Source organism: Phascolarctos cinereus, unplaced genomic scaffold, assembly GCF_003287225.1.
Source record: "Phascolarctos cinereus isolate Bilbo 61053 unplaced genomic scaffold, phaCin_HiC Scaffold_5;HRSCAF=322, whole genome shotgun sequence".
In the NCBI taxonomy this organism is placed as follows: Eukaryota; Metazoa; Chordata; class Mammalia; order Diprotodontia; family Phascolarctidae; genus Phascolarctos; species Phascolarctos cinereus.
Window position 1 is genome coordinate 236,673,843 of NW_027555958.1, and position 15,951 is coordinate 236,689,793.

The 15,951-nt window shown below is 44.7% G+C and overlaps 1 protein-coding gene across 1 annotated transcript in view; it reads right to left on the reverse strand.

Moving 5' to 3' along the window:
• The window catches only part of GLP1R (glucagon like peptide 1 receptor), a 74,874-nt gene that overhangs the window by 13,568 nt on the left and 45,355 nt on the right, over nucleotides 1-15,951 (reverse strand). Inside the window, exons 4-7 of the mRNA XM_020999358.2 lie at nucleotides 15,279-15,391; nucleotides 14,650-14,756; nucleotides 12,245-12,398; nucleotides 9,341-9,500 (exon numbers count right to left, since the gene is read on the reverse strand). Coding sequence (XP_020855017.1) covers nucleotides 9,341-9,500; nucleotides 12,245-12,398; nucleotides 14,650-14,756; nucleotides 15,279-15,391 — 534 coding nt within the window. The remainder of the gene's footprint in view (nucleotides 1-9,340; nucleotides 9,501-12,244; nucleotides 12,399-14,649; nucleotides 14,757-15,278; nucleotides 15,392-15,951) is intronic.

Sequence of the window (15,951 nt, forward strand, 5' to 3'; positions counted from 1 at the left end):
TAAGTTCCTTGAGGACAGGGACAGTCTTTTGCCTTTTTTATTTTTTTTTTTGTATCCCCGGCACTTAGTACAGATCCTGGCACATAGTAGGTGCTTTATAAATAGAATTTTTTTTTTAAAAAAAAAATTTACTAAATACCTACTATGTACAGTACACTGTGCAAGGTGCTAAAGATAGAAAGGAAAAAGGAAAAGGTCTCTGCCCTCAAGAAGCTTGTATTCAAGGATGGCAGGGAGAAATAAAATGCATAAAACTGATGAGTTAAACATAGGTCCGTACAGCACATTTTCATCAGAGTGTACAGCCAGAGAATTTCATTTTATGGTGTTTTTTTTTTTGATATGAGGAAATTGGGGTTAAGTGACTTGCCCAGAGTCACACAGCTAGTGAGTGCTATGTGTCTGAGGCTGGAATTGAACTCAGGTCCTCCTGACTCCAGGGCCGATACTCTATCCACTGCCCCACCTAGCTTCCCCTTATGTTTTGTTTTCTAAGGCAAACATTTATTGAATATTCAATCATAAAGGACATTTTTTATTCATTAAACAAGTTAAACTTAATTTGAAACAATTAATTAAACTTTAAAAATGAGATGCAATATAAACCAATTCTGGAGACATTAGGGTGTGCCTAGGTGCCCTTGGCACACCCTATATGCATACCTATGAACATAAATAAAAGATAAGTTGAGGAAGCAGATATGATTAAGGGGTTTTATGTAGGAGAAGGCACTTGAACTGAGTCTTGGAGGAAGATAAGGATTCTGAAGTAGAGGTGAGGTAGGCAGGGGAGGACAGCCTATGCAAAGGAACAGAAGTAGAGTGGTGGAATGAAGAGTTCCAGGAACCACAGGTAGGTTTGTCTGGAGTGAGATGAAATACAACTATAAAGGTAGTTGGGGCTTCAGTGGGAGACACTAAAGATTCTTGAGCAAAGGCAGTGACATTATCAGACTGCTTTAGGATAGTGATTTTGGCAGCTGTGTGGAAAATGGATTGGAGAGGAGAGAGATGGGAAGCAGGAAGACCAGTGAGGAGGTTACTACATTAGCCTAGGTGAGAGATACTAAGGGCCTGAGAAATAGGGAGGTGGTCCTTTGAGTAGAAAGAAGGGGATGCAATGTAAGAGAGATGGGAGAATTGAAATGATGTAGCAATTGATTGGATATGAGTTTATGGCAGCTAGGTGGTATACTGGCTAGAGTGCCAGGCCTGGAATCAGGAAGATCCAAGTTCAAATTCAGCCTCAGACACATACTAGCTATGTGACCCTGAGCAAGTCACTTAACCCTGTTTGCTTCAGTTTCCTCATTTGTCAAATGAACTGGAGAAGGAAATAGCAGAACCCCTCCAGTATCTTTTCCAAGAAAACCCCAAATGGGGTCATAAAGAGTTGGACATAACTAAACAACAACAACAAAGCAATTGATTGGGTATGGGGCTTAGGGGAGAATGAAAAGCAGAGGACCCCAAATTGTGAAACTGCTTGACTGAGAATAGTGATGCTGTCAACAGGAAAAGAGGATTTTAGAGGAGAGGAAGGTTTGGGTTGGAAGATAATGAGTCCTGTTTCGGACACGTTGAGATAGTTAAGGAATATCCAGATGGAAATGTCCAACAGGCAGCTGGTGATCAAGAATTGGAGCTCGGAAGATCCTAAGTCTTGCCCCCTCACTCCTCACTCCCCACACATCACACATCATCCACTGTGCTAGGGAGAAGGATGGTCAGAGACTCACTAAATCTCAGGGGCCAGCTAAAGCTAATCTATACCAAATGAACACTCTCTCTCTCTCTCTCTCCCTCTCTCTCTCTCCCTCTCTCTCTCTCTCTTCTCCTCTCTCTCTCTCTCTCTCTCTCTCTCTCTCTCTCTCTCTCTCTCTCTCTCTCCTCCTCTCTCTCTCTCTCTCTCTCTCTCTCTCTCTCTGTCTCTCTCTCTCTTCCCTCTCTCTCTCTCTCCTCCCTCCTCTCTCTCTCTCTCTCTCTCTCTCTCTCTCTCTCTCTCTCTCTCTCTCTCTCTCTCCTCTCTCTCTCTCTCTCCCTCTCTTGTTACAAAGGATTGCTTACTGATAAGAAGAGAAAGGGGAGGAAAGGATAGATTTGGACATGAAGGTGAGATTAAAAACAAAAGATATCAATGATTTTTTTTAATCCTTAACTTTAGCAGCAGCCTATAGTTTCTCAAACTGCCCTGACTTTGCAAGGTTGACTGCCCATTGGGCTCTATCTCTTGAATGTCTTCTCTTTTGAAGTGAAAAAGAGAAGAAACCTGAGAGATAAAGGGAGAAAGAGCTGTTATTTGGACAGGTGAGGGGTAGATTGTGTGGGAGAGAAGAGAGCCTATTCCCAGCTTGCTGTCTCTCCTCCAGTTGAACAGCCACTTTCTCCTTCAAAGGTGATAGATCAGGAGACTTTGCTTTGTTTCCCAACCAGTCTTCCTACCCATCAAGCCCCTTTGACACTTGGTCTCTGTCTTCACCTGGTCCCTCTCCACTGCCTTTGTCTGCCTTCTGGTCTCCATGGTGATAGGGCACGGATAATGATGATGGTATTTCTCAGAAGGGACAGATATCCTGTGGTTTGTCTCATTCACTTTGCCTTGGCCATAAGCCAGGTAGGGATTGGTTAGCTTATCTTAACTGAGTCCCAAAGGTTCACTCTCCTGTCCACTACTCGGTACTCCTAGCAGATCAGCTGCAGGGATCATAGGATCAAAGATTAGCGGCTGGGAGGAACTTTGGAATTCATCTAATCCAACCCCCTCATTTAAAGATGAGGAAACTGAGGCCTGGAAAGATTAACTAACTTTCCTAAGGTTATACAGACAATCAGGATTTGAACTGACTCCTTCCATTATGCCTTGATGACTTTCTTGGAATCCAGGTCTAAGAGATCTGTAGACTTGAAGCAGAAAAGGGGAAAGGAAAAAATGGGGAGGGAAGTATTAGGGAGACATTTAGAGAGGTCCCAGCTTTCTCCCTCAATGGGTCCTGAGCCCTGAGGAGACATGGCCTAGGACTTGGAGAACTCTCAGGCTGAGGGGCAGGATGATTGAGTAGAAAGACCACTAAACTGAGATAATAGGGTGATGGATGCCCTAACTCTGTCACTAAATCATTAGCTATGTGACTCTGGGCAAAGTCGCTTGAACATTCTAGGCCTGAGTTTCCTTATGTGTGACATGAGGGGCTGGAAAAGAACTCATAGGTCATTTTGGCCAACCCTCTCATGTTCATGGATATAAAATTCAAGGCCCAGAGAAGTTAAGGGATTTGCCTGAGATCTCACAGCTAGTATAACAGAAGAGTCAAGATTCAAACCCATCTCATCTGACTCCAAATACTGTCTTCCTTTCAACCTCCTGCACATTTATACCAGATCACAGATTCAAATCTACATACACAGACACGCACACAGACACACACACACACGCATGCACTCACACTCACACACCTAGCCCCCTTTTTTTCCAGGCTGTTTAAAGATCCATAGTTGATATTATGTTTTGCTCTATTTTGTTCAGGCAAATAGCGAATCTGATGTACCAGTCCTAGGTAATAGTGTCAACAGAAAAGTTGAAAATAAACCTGAAATGTTGAACTTGTGACCCTGGGCTAAGTGGCTCTCTTGGGTTCCTTCCATTTCCATAATTCTGTGATGGGGTGGATGGTCACTTCCCTCCTCTGTGACAGTTCCCAGGCTGATGAGCTTTCCTGTCCTCCCTCCTACTTCTCAGCCCTTGCATATAGCTTCTGACCTCCACTCAATTGAAGCTGTCCTCTCTGAGGTCACCAGTGGTCTCTTAATTGCTAATTCTGAAGATCTCTTCACAGTCATACATCCTTCTTGACCCCTTGGCTACATTCGACACTGTGACTTCCCCTTTTTCTGGGGATATTTTGCCATCTCTAGTTTTCCATGGCATTACTCTGTCCTGGTTCTCTTCCTATCTGGCAGCTCCTTGTCAGTTCTCTGGATCTTCATCCATGTCCCAACCCCTTTACTCCTCACAAAGGCTCTGCCTAGAGGCCGCCTCTGTTTTCTTTAGACTCTCTTTCTTGATGATTTTTTTCAATTTCTTGGGTTCAGTTACCATCTCTATGCAGATGTCACCCCTATATCCATGCCCCATCTCTCTCTTGAGCTCCATTCTCATACCATCTGCCGGGCATCTCCAATTGTTGCCCTATGGGTGTCTGAAACTCAGCATGCCCCAAGAGGAATTCATTATCTTCCCTTCCTCCAACCCACCCCCAACACCTTCCCATTTGCTCCTCTTTCCAACTTCCCTGTTGCTATTGAGGGCCCCTTCATCCTTCCAGGCACCTAGGTTTGCAAGCTCAGAGTCATTTCCTGACTCTTCCCTCTTCCTGTGCCCCACATTCAATCAGTTGCCAAGTATTCTTGAATTGATCTATGAAACATCTCTTGCATCTGTCCTCTAGGTTCTACTCATATAGCAACCTTTTTATTTCAAGCCCTGGATAATCTCTTAACAGGACACCCAGCTTTCAGTCTTTTTCCTTGCCAATCTATCCTCCACAGAGCTGCTAAAACAATCTTCCTACAGCACAAATCTGAACATGTCACTCCCCTCCTCAAGAACCTTCCATGCCTCCCTCCTACTGCCTTCAAAACAGGAATTCTTTTTTTTTTTTGTGAGGCAATTGGGGTTAAGTGACTTGCCCTGAGTCACATAGCTAATGAATGTTGTGTCTGAGGCTGGATTTGAACTCAGGTCCTCCTGACTCCAGGACTGCTACTCTATCCACTGTGCCACCTAGCTGCTCCCAAAACAGGAATTCTTAACCTGGGGTCCATGAACTTAAAAAAGCATTTCAATATACTTGGTTTCCTTTGTAATCCTATGTATTTTATGCATTTAAAAGCATGATTCTGAGGAGTCCATAGGCTTCTCCAGATTTCCAAAGGGATCTATGACATAAAAAAGTTTAAAAATCCCTGGACTAGAATAAAATAAAAATCCCCCAGTTTGGCATTTAAATTCTTTCACAACTTGTTTTGATTGCCTATACTTATTTGTTACAAAGGAGGACTTTCAGTTTTTAGGGGTGAGGGAAAAGATGTGGAGGGAAGGAGGAGGGATAATGATGGAAGGAAGGCAGGAAAGAAAGGAAGGAAGAAAAAGGAAGGAAGGAAGAAAAAGGAAGGAAGGAAGGAAGGAAGGAAGGAAGGAAGGAAGGAAGGAAGGAAGGAAGGAAGGAAGGAAGGAAGGAAGGAAGGAAGGAAGGAAGGAAGGAAGGAAGGAAGGAAGAGAGAAAGAAAGAAAAGGAAGGAAAAGAATGAAAGGAGGGAGAGAGGGAGGGAAGGAAGGAATGAAAAAGGAAGGACTGGTGAAATACTTAAAAATACACAGAATGGGATTCAAAAAAGCAGAGTAGTGTGGGCACTACAGTGTTAAATTTAATATGTACTTAAAACAAGCTGTATGTAATATATTCATGGTCTCGTAAATAATCTTTTTATTATATTTGTTGATGTTTTCTAGTTCATTTAAAAAAAATAGACAAAAAGTTCTTTCCAATCTGGCTCCAGCTTGCCTTTCCAAGCTTACAGTCCATTACTTCTCTTCATGAACACTATGTTCCAGTCAAATTGGCCTGCTTATGTCTTGTACACACCATCTTCCACCTTGGTTCCTTTGTATTGGCTGAGCCCCCTGCCTAGAATGCACTCTCTTTTTCACCTCTGCCTTTCAGAACTCCTAGCTTACTTTAAGCCTCAGTTCATGGGCCACCTCAATAGGAAACCTTTCCTGAGCCTCTTAGTTTTTGTATTTCCTCCCTCTTCTTGAAACGATCACATATAGACTTATCTGTTCACAGGCTATAATCCCAGCCCTTCCTTCACCCCTTAGAATGTAAACTCCCTGAAGGCAGGGACTTAAAAAATGTTTTTGTCGTTTTTGTTTTTGTCTTTGTATTCTGTACTGGCTTGCACACAGTAGAGATTAACGAATGCTTGATAGATGGGGTTCACACTCTTGGGCAGTTCTAGATGAAGTCAAGGAGGTCCAGTCAATACACAGGACACATATAAGAACTTACAAAGGAACATGTTGAGGATCTAATGAACTGCCAAGGAGGCTAGATAATACTGAGTAATACTAAGATCTGAGCTGGGTAGGGTCAATCTAAGATGTTTTCCTGGGGCAGAAGAGTCCCCTGCCAGGACAAAGAGGCGGGCATGAACAAATCACTAGAGCAGAATCCAGACAATGACAACAAATGAGCCTTGAGCAGGCCTTGAATGGCAAGTGGACAGGGGGCCTTGTCCCTTGGACAAGGGAATGACATGTGGAAACAATGTTTGTGGAAGATTAATCTGTCCATTTTGTGTAGAGAGGATTGGAATGAAGAGAGCCTGGAAGCTGGGGAGCCAGTTAGGAGACTGTTAACAACAATCCAAGGCAGAGATAAAGAAGTTGGAGGAGTCCTTAGATATTATCTAGTCCAGGGGGTTTTAACTTGGATTCTGTAAACTTTTTTCTTAATGGTTGATAGCTATGTTTCAATAGAATTGTTCTCCTTTGTAATCCTATGGATTTAGTTTTATGAATTTAAGAACATTCATCTGGAGAAAGGGTACATAGCCTTCATCAGATTGCCAAAGAGGCATAGGACCAAGGGTGTGCTGGAGCCATCTCCAACCAGCCCTTGAAGAAAGCAACTGTTACAATTTCAGTGTGAGCATTTACACCTCTGAAAACAGCAAATGCTGCAAATCAGGCCTTGATTTTATTGTTTTGTTAATTAGCTAGACTTAAGGAAGTGATGGAGAAAATGTCAGTAATGCAGATCAAACTTAAAAGTATGTCCTGTGTGCTACTTTCCCCTCTCCCTCAGAGAGCTAGATGTTAAACTTTACCTGCATACCCTAGCCTAGGACAGAAACAAGTTAAGTCTGTTGATAATCCATTCCTCTGTTTTGTTTTGTTTTGTTTTGTTTTGGGGGGGGGTTGGGGGTGAGAAGACAGACACCCAGAGAGGGGAAATGGTTGGCTCACGATCACTCAAGTCAGGTCATCATGTCAAGACAAGAAGCATTTATTACGTATCTACTGTATGCCAGGCATTAAGCTAAGCACTCAGGCAGAGTAAGTAGCAGAAGCAATCCTAAAACCCGGTTCTTCTGACTGAAAATCATCCAGTATTCTTTCCAGGGGGCTGTTATTCTTTTGAAGGAAGGGTGAGGAGTTGATGGATGGGTGGTGGGAGTGCAAGGGAGAGAGTCTGACGTCACTCTGAGGCTGGAGCACAGGGAAACTGAACCTGCAGACAGTAATGGAGAAGATAGCAAGAGGGGACAGATTGGGGGAGGACGAGCTGGGATTACATACAAGACAATAGGGAGGTGGATTAGAAGGGGACAGGATAGTTTTTTCCCAAGTGTTGTCACCACCAAAATTTTCTCAGTTAAAGGAAGGAAAGGAATAAGCATTTATTAAGCACCTACTATATGCCAGGTAGGCTGCTAAGCACTTTTACAAATATTATCTCCTTTGATCCTCACAACAACCCTGTGAGGTAGGTACTACTATCATTAACCCCATTTTACATTTGAGGAAACTGAGGCAATCAGCATTGAAGTGACTTGCCCAGGGCCGCACAGCTAGTAAGTATTTGATTTTAATTCAGGTCTTCCTGACTCCAGACCCAGAACTCAAGTTAGCTTTAGGAGGCTTTCAAGCCCTATCTCCCTTCCCTGCCCACTCCCCATAATCCCCCAACATGACCCATCCCCCCCACTCCCCTCAGGTGAGTCTTTGCATGGTGAAAGTCAGAAACACAACCAGAAATGTTCCAGCAAAAAAAAGGGCACAATAATGATCAGCAAACTTTTTTGGCTAAAACATTTCCAGCTGGGCTCCATTCATACTCATTGCTCCTTTCCAGCCACCCCACCTCATCCCCCAGTCTCCTGCTTCAGGCCTCCTGTCACATCAGCTTCCTCGGCCCTTTTAATTTCCCCAGACCTCCCTTCCCATCCACCAGAAACCAAGAAAACCCATCTCTGCACAGTCCGATTCTCAGAAAGACCCATCTTCTCTTCCCTTCCATTCTAAGCCCCAGCAGGGATAGCAGATTTGGTTGGCTGATGGGGGGAGTTAAGTCAGTCTTCCCACTCTTCTCAGTTGAGACAAAGCACAGATAAACGCACCTGTGGCCTCAGACTCTCTCAGGAGATCCCCTCCCCCAAAACATACACACTGGCACATTCCAAGGTCCCACAGTGTCTTATCCTAGACAGAAACTTCCTCTTCTTGTTCCCAGCTCCCAGTATTGGCCATTCCTTTAACCCAATTGGATGCTAAGAGAAGGATCTGGAGAGGTGATGGCCCCTCCCTGTGGGGTGAAGGGATTCTTGGATGAGGATTATGATCTTGAGTGGGGGGCGGGGTAGAGGAAGTCAGCCAGATGAAGGTAGGAGGCTCTTCTTCCAAGAAGACTTAGTGAAGTAGGGAAGTGGAGATTGGATGTGACTGTGGGGGGTGGGGATAGCAGGCATGAGCTGGCATGAAGGAACTTAAGAGTCAGGAGAGGTGAGTACAAGTCCTAGCTCCCACACATATGACTGCGGGTGAGACACTTTACATTTCTAGGCTTCAATCTCTTCAGCCATACAACGGTGATAATAATTACAATGGAGAGGCAATGTGTCATAGTGGATAGAGAGCTGGCCTCAGGGTCAGAAAGACCTGGGTTCAAGTCCTGCACTTAACATGTACAAGTCACTTAAACATTCTGTGCCCCAGGCAACTCTCTTACCTATAAATTGCAGAGCACATACAGATCTCAGTTGGTGAAGGGAAGTTTCACACTGGGAGATCCTCCCATTGTAATCATGGGTTTGGTTCTCTGTTCTCCCTCTACCCCATTCAGCCTCCTCAAATAACTATGCTACCTACCTCACTGGTTTGTTGTAAGGAGTGGCTTCTGTAAAACTTAAAACACAGCAGAAATACCAGTTGTTAAATACTCAGCCTAGTGACCACGTCCCCAAAGGGATGTGCCTACACATCTGTCATCCTATTCCTAACTGTAAGCTTACTCAGGACGAGGACTATTTCATTTATCTTTGTAGCTTCATCCCAACTCTTGGCATGAAGGTCTGTTGGATAGCGATGGGGGTAGAGGTGGTGGATGAAGCCCTAAAGACCCATGATCCAGTTGTGTGGGAAGAGGCAGGTGGTGTATGACTGTCTTCATATGGCTCCTGCCTCATACCTCCTGGTCCCCACAGGGAGGACCTGCAGTTTGCTATGGGATAACCCTGAGCGACCTAGGCACCAGCCTCCTTCCCCCACGCACCCCCTTACCCCAGCCAATGAATATGTAGAGTCTGAAGACCCTCTGTTCAGAGAAGACAGACAGCACAAGCAGGGTGTACAGGTAGATGCCCTCCACCAGAAGCCAGTAGTAGTTGGCGGCCACACAGTACTGCATCATGATAAACACCAGGCGGCAGCTCAGGGACTCCTGTGGAGGGGCAAGACTCACATCAGTGCTCATGGCTGAATAAGTCTTTGCTGCAGTAAACCTGGAGCTCCCCTAGGCCAGGATCTGTGTCTTTCCCATCACACCAGGAGCTTCTGCAAGGCAAGAGCTACATCTTCCTTCCCCCACCTCTTCCACCAAGTCTGAAGGTTTCCTAGGGAAACCATAGGGACTATGTATAACCCATAAGACTGGAAGTTCCCTGAAGGCAGACACTGAGTCTACCCTGCAAGACTGGAAGCTCCCTGAGAGCAGAGAAAGCCATTCCCATAAGATTGGAAGTTGTCTGAAGGCAGGGACAAAATCTCCCCCATCCTGACATTGGAGGCTTGCTAAGGGCAAAGACTATTTCCCCCCATGATCTTAGAGGCCCCCTGACCCAGGAACTCATCAGACTAGAAACTCCCTGAAGGTGAAGACTTTATTTCTTCCTTTCCCCATATCTTCTTAGACTCGGTTTATGGAACTCGCTTTCATTATTAGGCAGTGTAGTGTAGTGCAATGGTTTCTCAAGATGTGGTCTGGGGACTCAGAAGATCAAAACTATCGTTATAATAATACTAAGATTTCTCATTTTTAATAATTCAGTATCAATAGAGATAACCAGGAGTGTGCTAATAAATATGTAACCACTGGCTTGCATGAGGGGGGAGTACCCACTACACATTTTTAAATTTAATATTCATAATTAACATTTTCTCCATCACTTTCTTAAGTCTAGATCCCCAACAACTAAAATACATAAATAAAGCCATGGGTTTTTTTTGTTGTTGTTGTACAGTCATTTCAATTACAACTGACTCTTCTTGACCCCATTTGGGGTTTTCTTGGCAAAGGCGCTATAGTGATTTGCCATTTCCTTCTCCAGCTCATTTTACAGATGAGGAAACTGAGGCAAACAGGGTGAAGTGACTTGCCCAAGGTAACACAGCTAATAAGTGTCTGAGACCAGATTTGAACTCAGGAAGGGAAATTTTTCCTGACTCAGAACTGGCGCTCTATCTACTGCACCACCAAGCTGCTCGGATTTGCAGTATACACCTATTTCTGAGGTATAAATGCTCACACTGAAAGTTTCATAATTGGTTCAAGTGGAGCGTGGCTTCAGCACACCCCTACATCATAAACAAAAGCCCTTTATGGGGTCCTTTGTAATTTTTAAATTAGTAAAAAGGTCCTGAAACCAAAAAATTTAAGAACTAGTGGAATAGTGGATGGAACGCTAGACTCTATCTAGACTACTAATTAGGAAGACTTGGATTTAAATCTTGCCTCAGACACTACCTATATGACGCTGGATGAGTCATGTGCTTCTGTGATCCTCAGTTTTCTTACCTGTAAAATGGGGATAATAATGGCATCTACCTTACAGGAGAGCAGTGAGGATCAAATGAAATGACTTTTTTAAAAACTCAGCTCACAGTAGCAGCCCACAACCATCAGATCTTTTCTGATCACCCCTCCCCTCAGCTAGTCATCTCCCTGCCTAAACTTTGATCTCATTAGCAAATGATTATCAAATATTATCAATTATCAAATTGTTTATTATCAAGTAATTATTTTGATCAAATTATTAGCATTATCAAATAATTAGCACAGTGCCTGACGCATTGTAGGTTCTTAGTAAATTACTGTTCCCTTCTCCCCATCAAAATGACTTTGTAATTATCTTGTATACTCTTTATATATATTCATATGTGCACATATTGTTTTCCCCCAATAGAATGGGAGCTTCTTGAGGCAGGCACTGTTTCATATGATAAAAGACTTAGGAAGGGACCTAAGAAGCCACTGACTGAGTCCAAGTCCTTAATTTTATTGATGAGGAAACTGAGGCAGAGAGAGAGGAAGTGACCTTGGGTTACAAAGCTGGTAAATTGCATTTTTATCTTTGTATTCCTAGTGCCCAACACAGAGCCTGGCACAGCAAGTGTTGATGGCATAGAAAGTATTTTGTAAACCTTCAAGTGCTATCTGAACGTGGCCTGTCATCATCATCATCTTTATCACTACTACCACTAGCACTAGTAGTTCTACCACTAGCACAAGTAATTCTAGTACACCACTAGCCCTAGTAGTTCTAGTACTACCACTAGTACTAGTAGTTCTGGTACTGCTACTACTAGGATTAGGGGAGCTGGGTGGCAAAGGCATTAGGCCTAGAGGCAGGAGGACCTGAGTTCAAATCTGGCTTCAGATACTATGACCCTGGACAAGTCATTTAACCCTCTTTTGTTAACCTTAATTTTGTCATCCATAAAATGAGCTGGAAAAGGAAATGGCAAACCACTTTGGTATCTTTGCTAAGAAAACACCAAGTGGGGTCACAGAGTTGGACACAACTAACTGACAAAACCACATCTACTACTAATACTTACTTGTCTGTCTGTCTTTGGGCCTGGAGTCAGGAAGACCGGAATTCAAATCCAGCCTCAGATACTTCCTAGCCAAGTGACCCTGGGCAAGTCACTTAACCTCGGTAAAATGGGGGCCATAATAGTACCTACATCCCAGGTTGGCATGAGGATTATATAAGATGATATTTATAAAGCACAGTGCCTGGCACGTAGTAGGTGCTTAATAGATGTTTATTCCCTTCCTAACCTTCGTCCCCCAGCTCTCTCCTCCTCTCCCTATCTTCCTCTCCCACTTCAGAACTCCCAGTACCTCTAAACCCCACACCCACATATACATCCACATGCCCCTACCCACCCCCGCCCGCAGACCTGGTAGGAGAGGAGGCCATCCCACTGGTGGTGTCGGGTAGCTGTACCGTACATCCACTTCAGCACAGCATCCCTGACGAACACGGACAAAGCTCGGAGGATGAAGGACATGAACAGATTCAAGTGGATGTAGTTCCGAGTACAGTGCAGATGTCTGTGGGGAGAGCACAGCCCCCAGCCCCACTGCTGTCCAGCACCAGCCTCCGTGTGCTGGTCTTACCCTCACCCACCCCTCCTACCATTTCTATGCCAAGGCAGGTCAACACCATCAGTCAGAGCTCCCCAGTAGAGTCACATGCCCAAGTGTGCACATGCATGCAAACACACACACACACACACACACACACACACACACACACACAGTCGTACAACTACAACAGCAGCTAACATCTATCTATCTATCTATATCAGCTACTACATGTCAGGCACTGTGGTAAGTACTTTACAAATATCTCATTTGATCCCCACAACAACCTTGCAGGGGAGGAGGTGATATTATTATCCCCATTTTACAGAGGGGGAAACTGAGGCAGAGGATGGTTAAGTGACTTACCTAGGGTCACCCAGTAAGTCATTGTCTATGGTTGGATTTGAACTCAGGTCTTCCTGACTCTAGGTCCAACATTCTATCCTTTCCACCACACACACACACATAGTCGTACAACTACAACAGCAGCTAACATCTATCTATCTATCTATCTATATCAGCTACTACATGTCAGGCACTGTGGTAAGTACTTTACAAATATCTCATTTGATCCCCACAACAACTTTTGGGGGGGGGAAGGTGATATTATTATCCCCATTTTACAGAGGGGGAAACTGAGGCAGAAAATGGTTGAGTGACTTACCTAGGGTCACCCAGCAAGTCATTGTCTATGGTTGGATTTGAACTCAGGTCTTCCTGACCCTAGGTCCTTTCCACCACACACATACACACACACACACACACACACACACACACACACACACAAAACCCTCTTTCTATGTGGAGTTGAGCCAGTGAATACAAAGCAGCTCCCCTTTGACCACCATTGGGACTCTTCCCCTCCCCCCAGTGGAGCAAAAGGAACAGAACATCTGAACTGGTAACGGGTTAGGTCTAGGCTGCCACCTACTACTAGTCACCTAGCTCATATGAAGCACCTACTGTATGCCAGTCACTGGGCTAAGTGCTAGAGATACAAAGAAAAGCAAGACAATCCTTTATCTCTCAGGCCAAGCCCTCATCGCCTTAAAACCTCCCATTGCTCTCCACCATTCCACCTGGCATTCAAAGCCTTTAAAAAATATTTGAAGACCAACATGAATAAAGTCTCCTAATTCTCCCTTCCCTTGCCACCCTCTCACATCCAAGTCATGCACATTCTTGACTACATTGCCTGGCTCATGCTACTCCACCCACCTAGAGAGATTTTCTCTCTTTCTACCTACTTAAACAGATCCTAGCTCCAGCTTTCAAAGACTAGTTTATATTCACAGGCAACAGATTAGAATGGTAGCTGGAAGGACTGAGGCTTGACCCTGGGGAAGGACTTTCTTGTGGGAGCTGATAAACACCAGGAAGGTCATCTCAGTGAATCATCAAACATGGACTGTTGAAACTAGAAAGATCAGCTATTCCAACCCCTCCATTTTACAAATGAGGCCCAAACAAAGGCTTGCCTAGGATTACATAGCTAATTGGTGGTAAAGCCAAAATGAAAATTTAGGCTTCTTAAATCTGGACTTAATTCTAGTGACCTTTCTACTATTTGTTATTTTTAAGAGATTATGGAAATCTCAAAAAAAAACAGGAATGGGAGAGTTAGAATGAGTCTACTTATTTGAAGCCTAACATGAGACTCTTAGCATAATGTTTTTGTGGTTCAGTTGTTTTCAGTCATATCCTACTCTTCATGACCCCATTTGGGGTTTTCTTTGCCACTTATTTCTCCACTGGATTAAGGCAAATAGAGGTTAAGTGACTTGCCCAGGGTCAGCCAGCTAGTAAGTGTCTGAGTCTAGATTTGAACTCAGGTCTTCCTGACCCTGGGTTGAGCACTTTATCCACTTAACCACCTAGCTGCCTCCTTTCTAGCATAATAGACACTCCATAAATGCTCACTGATTTTATTTTAAGTCCAGTGAAGAGAAGATGGACCTTCCCAGAAGCATTCCTTAGGATTGGAGAATTAGAACTAGAAGGATCCTCAGACACCCCCCCACACCAAGATCACAGACGATGAACTAAAGCCCAGAAGGGGGATTCAAACCCAGGTCTTCTAACTCAAAACCCATCATGCTTCTTACTATAACACTCCCTTGCAAAGTTAGGGGCAGGCTGCTGCTGTAGAGAAGATCCCATTCCCACTCTCTCCCTCCTGATTCTCAAACACTTCTCCTGCCCAGTTCCCATTAGTTACCTGAATCGAAGGAGGATGGCCGTGGCGATGACCAGGGCTGAGAAGGAGAGTGCATAGCCCACAGTGTAGATGACGGTGAAAGACAGAAGCTGCTCCTCAGGGTGGCTCTGTGTGGGTGTGGGTTTGGGGAGGGGCAGGGACAAGGCTATTACTTCCAATCCCGTCCTCCTCCCCACTCAGACCAGCATGACAGTGCTCTTCCCTAGCTGTGGCACATCTGATCCATAGAGTCTACCTGGGACTGGAAATCATCCTCAACCTTGGCCCCATTCCTTGGCCACTCCCTTGGGTCACAGGAGTGAGCTTCTGGTTTAAGGGATGAGAGAGACAGAGGAAGACAGTTGTCTGCATGCTCCAGAGACACTACAAGTGGTCTCTGAGTAGGGGGAAGAGTACCTGCTAGAGCAGGACAGGTCACCCCAGTGACCCAGAATGCATTCTATGCACAGAACCTGGAAGTAGGGGATGGATGATGATCCAGGTGAGCTTATGTCTTCCCAGAGCCTTCCATCCCGGGCTGATGTCTTGTCCCGCTTCCTTCTCACGTATAAGTGGATCACTCCGCTCCCCTCTCCTATTATCATCCACTTGTCCTTCCCTTCCCCCAGTCTGTTCACAGCCCAGCTTACCTCTTCTGACTTGTTCTCACACTCTGACAGATCCCTCCAGGGCATGCTGGAGTTTTTGTCCTGTAGCCAAATGCCCTCACTGGTGCAGAATCGATACACGTGTCCCTGAGACACTGAGAGGGGAGGGGAGACCCAGGGAGATGGACGAGATGGAAATATGAGGAGAGATGAGGCAGGATGAGAGGAGAAGGAAGACCCAGGGAGATGGACAAGATAGAAATAGGGGGAGAGAAGGAGATATGGGGATGAGAGGAGATAAGAGATAGGGAGGGATAGTGATATGAGAGAGAGGGACACATGGGGAGGAGGAATGGCACGGGGAGATGGGTAGAGAGAAAGATATAAGGAGAAGAAGCACAAGGAAGTGGGGAGAGGAGATATGAGAAGAAGGAGAGACAGAGATTGGGAGAGATGGAAATATGGGAGAGAGGAAGATATAAGGAGGAATAGAGACAAGGAGGGATGGAGATATTGGGAGACAGGAAGTTGGGGAGATAGGAAATATGGGGAGATGGATAGGAGATATGGAGATTGGAGGTGAGGAAAATGGGAGATGAAGATATGGGAAGAAATGGAAATTTGGGGATACAGGAGAAGATAATGAAAGAGAGGATGATTGACAGAGCATGGAGAAATAGGCAGAGATGGAGATATGGGAAAATAGGGACAGAAA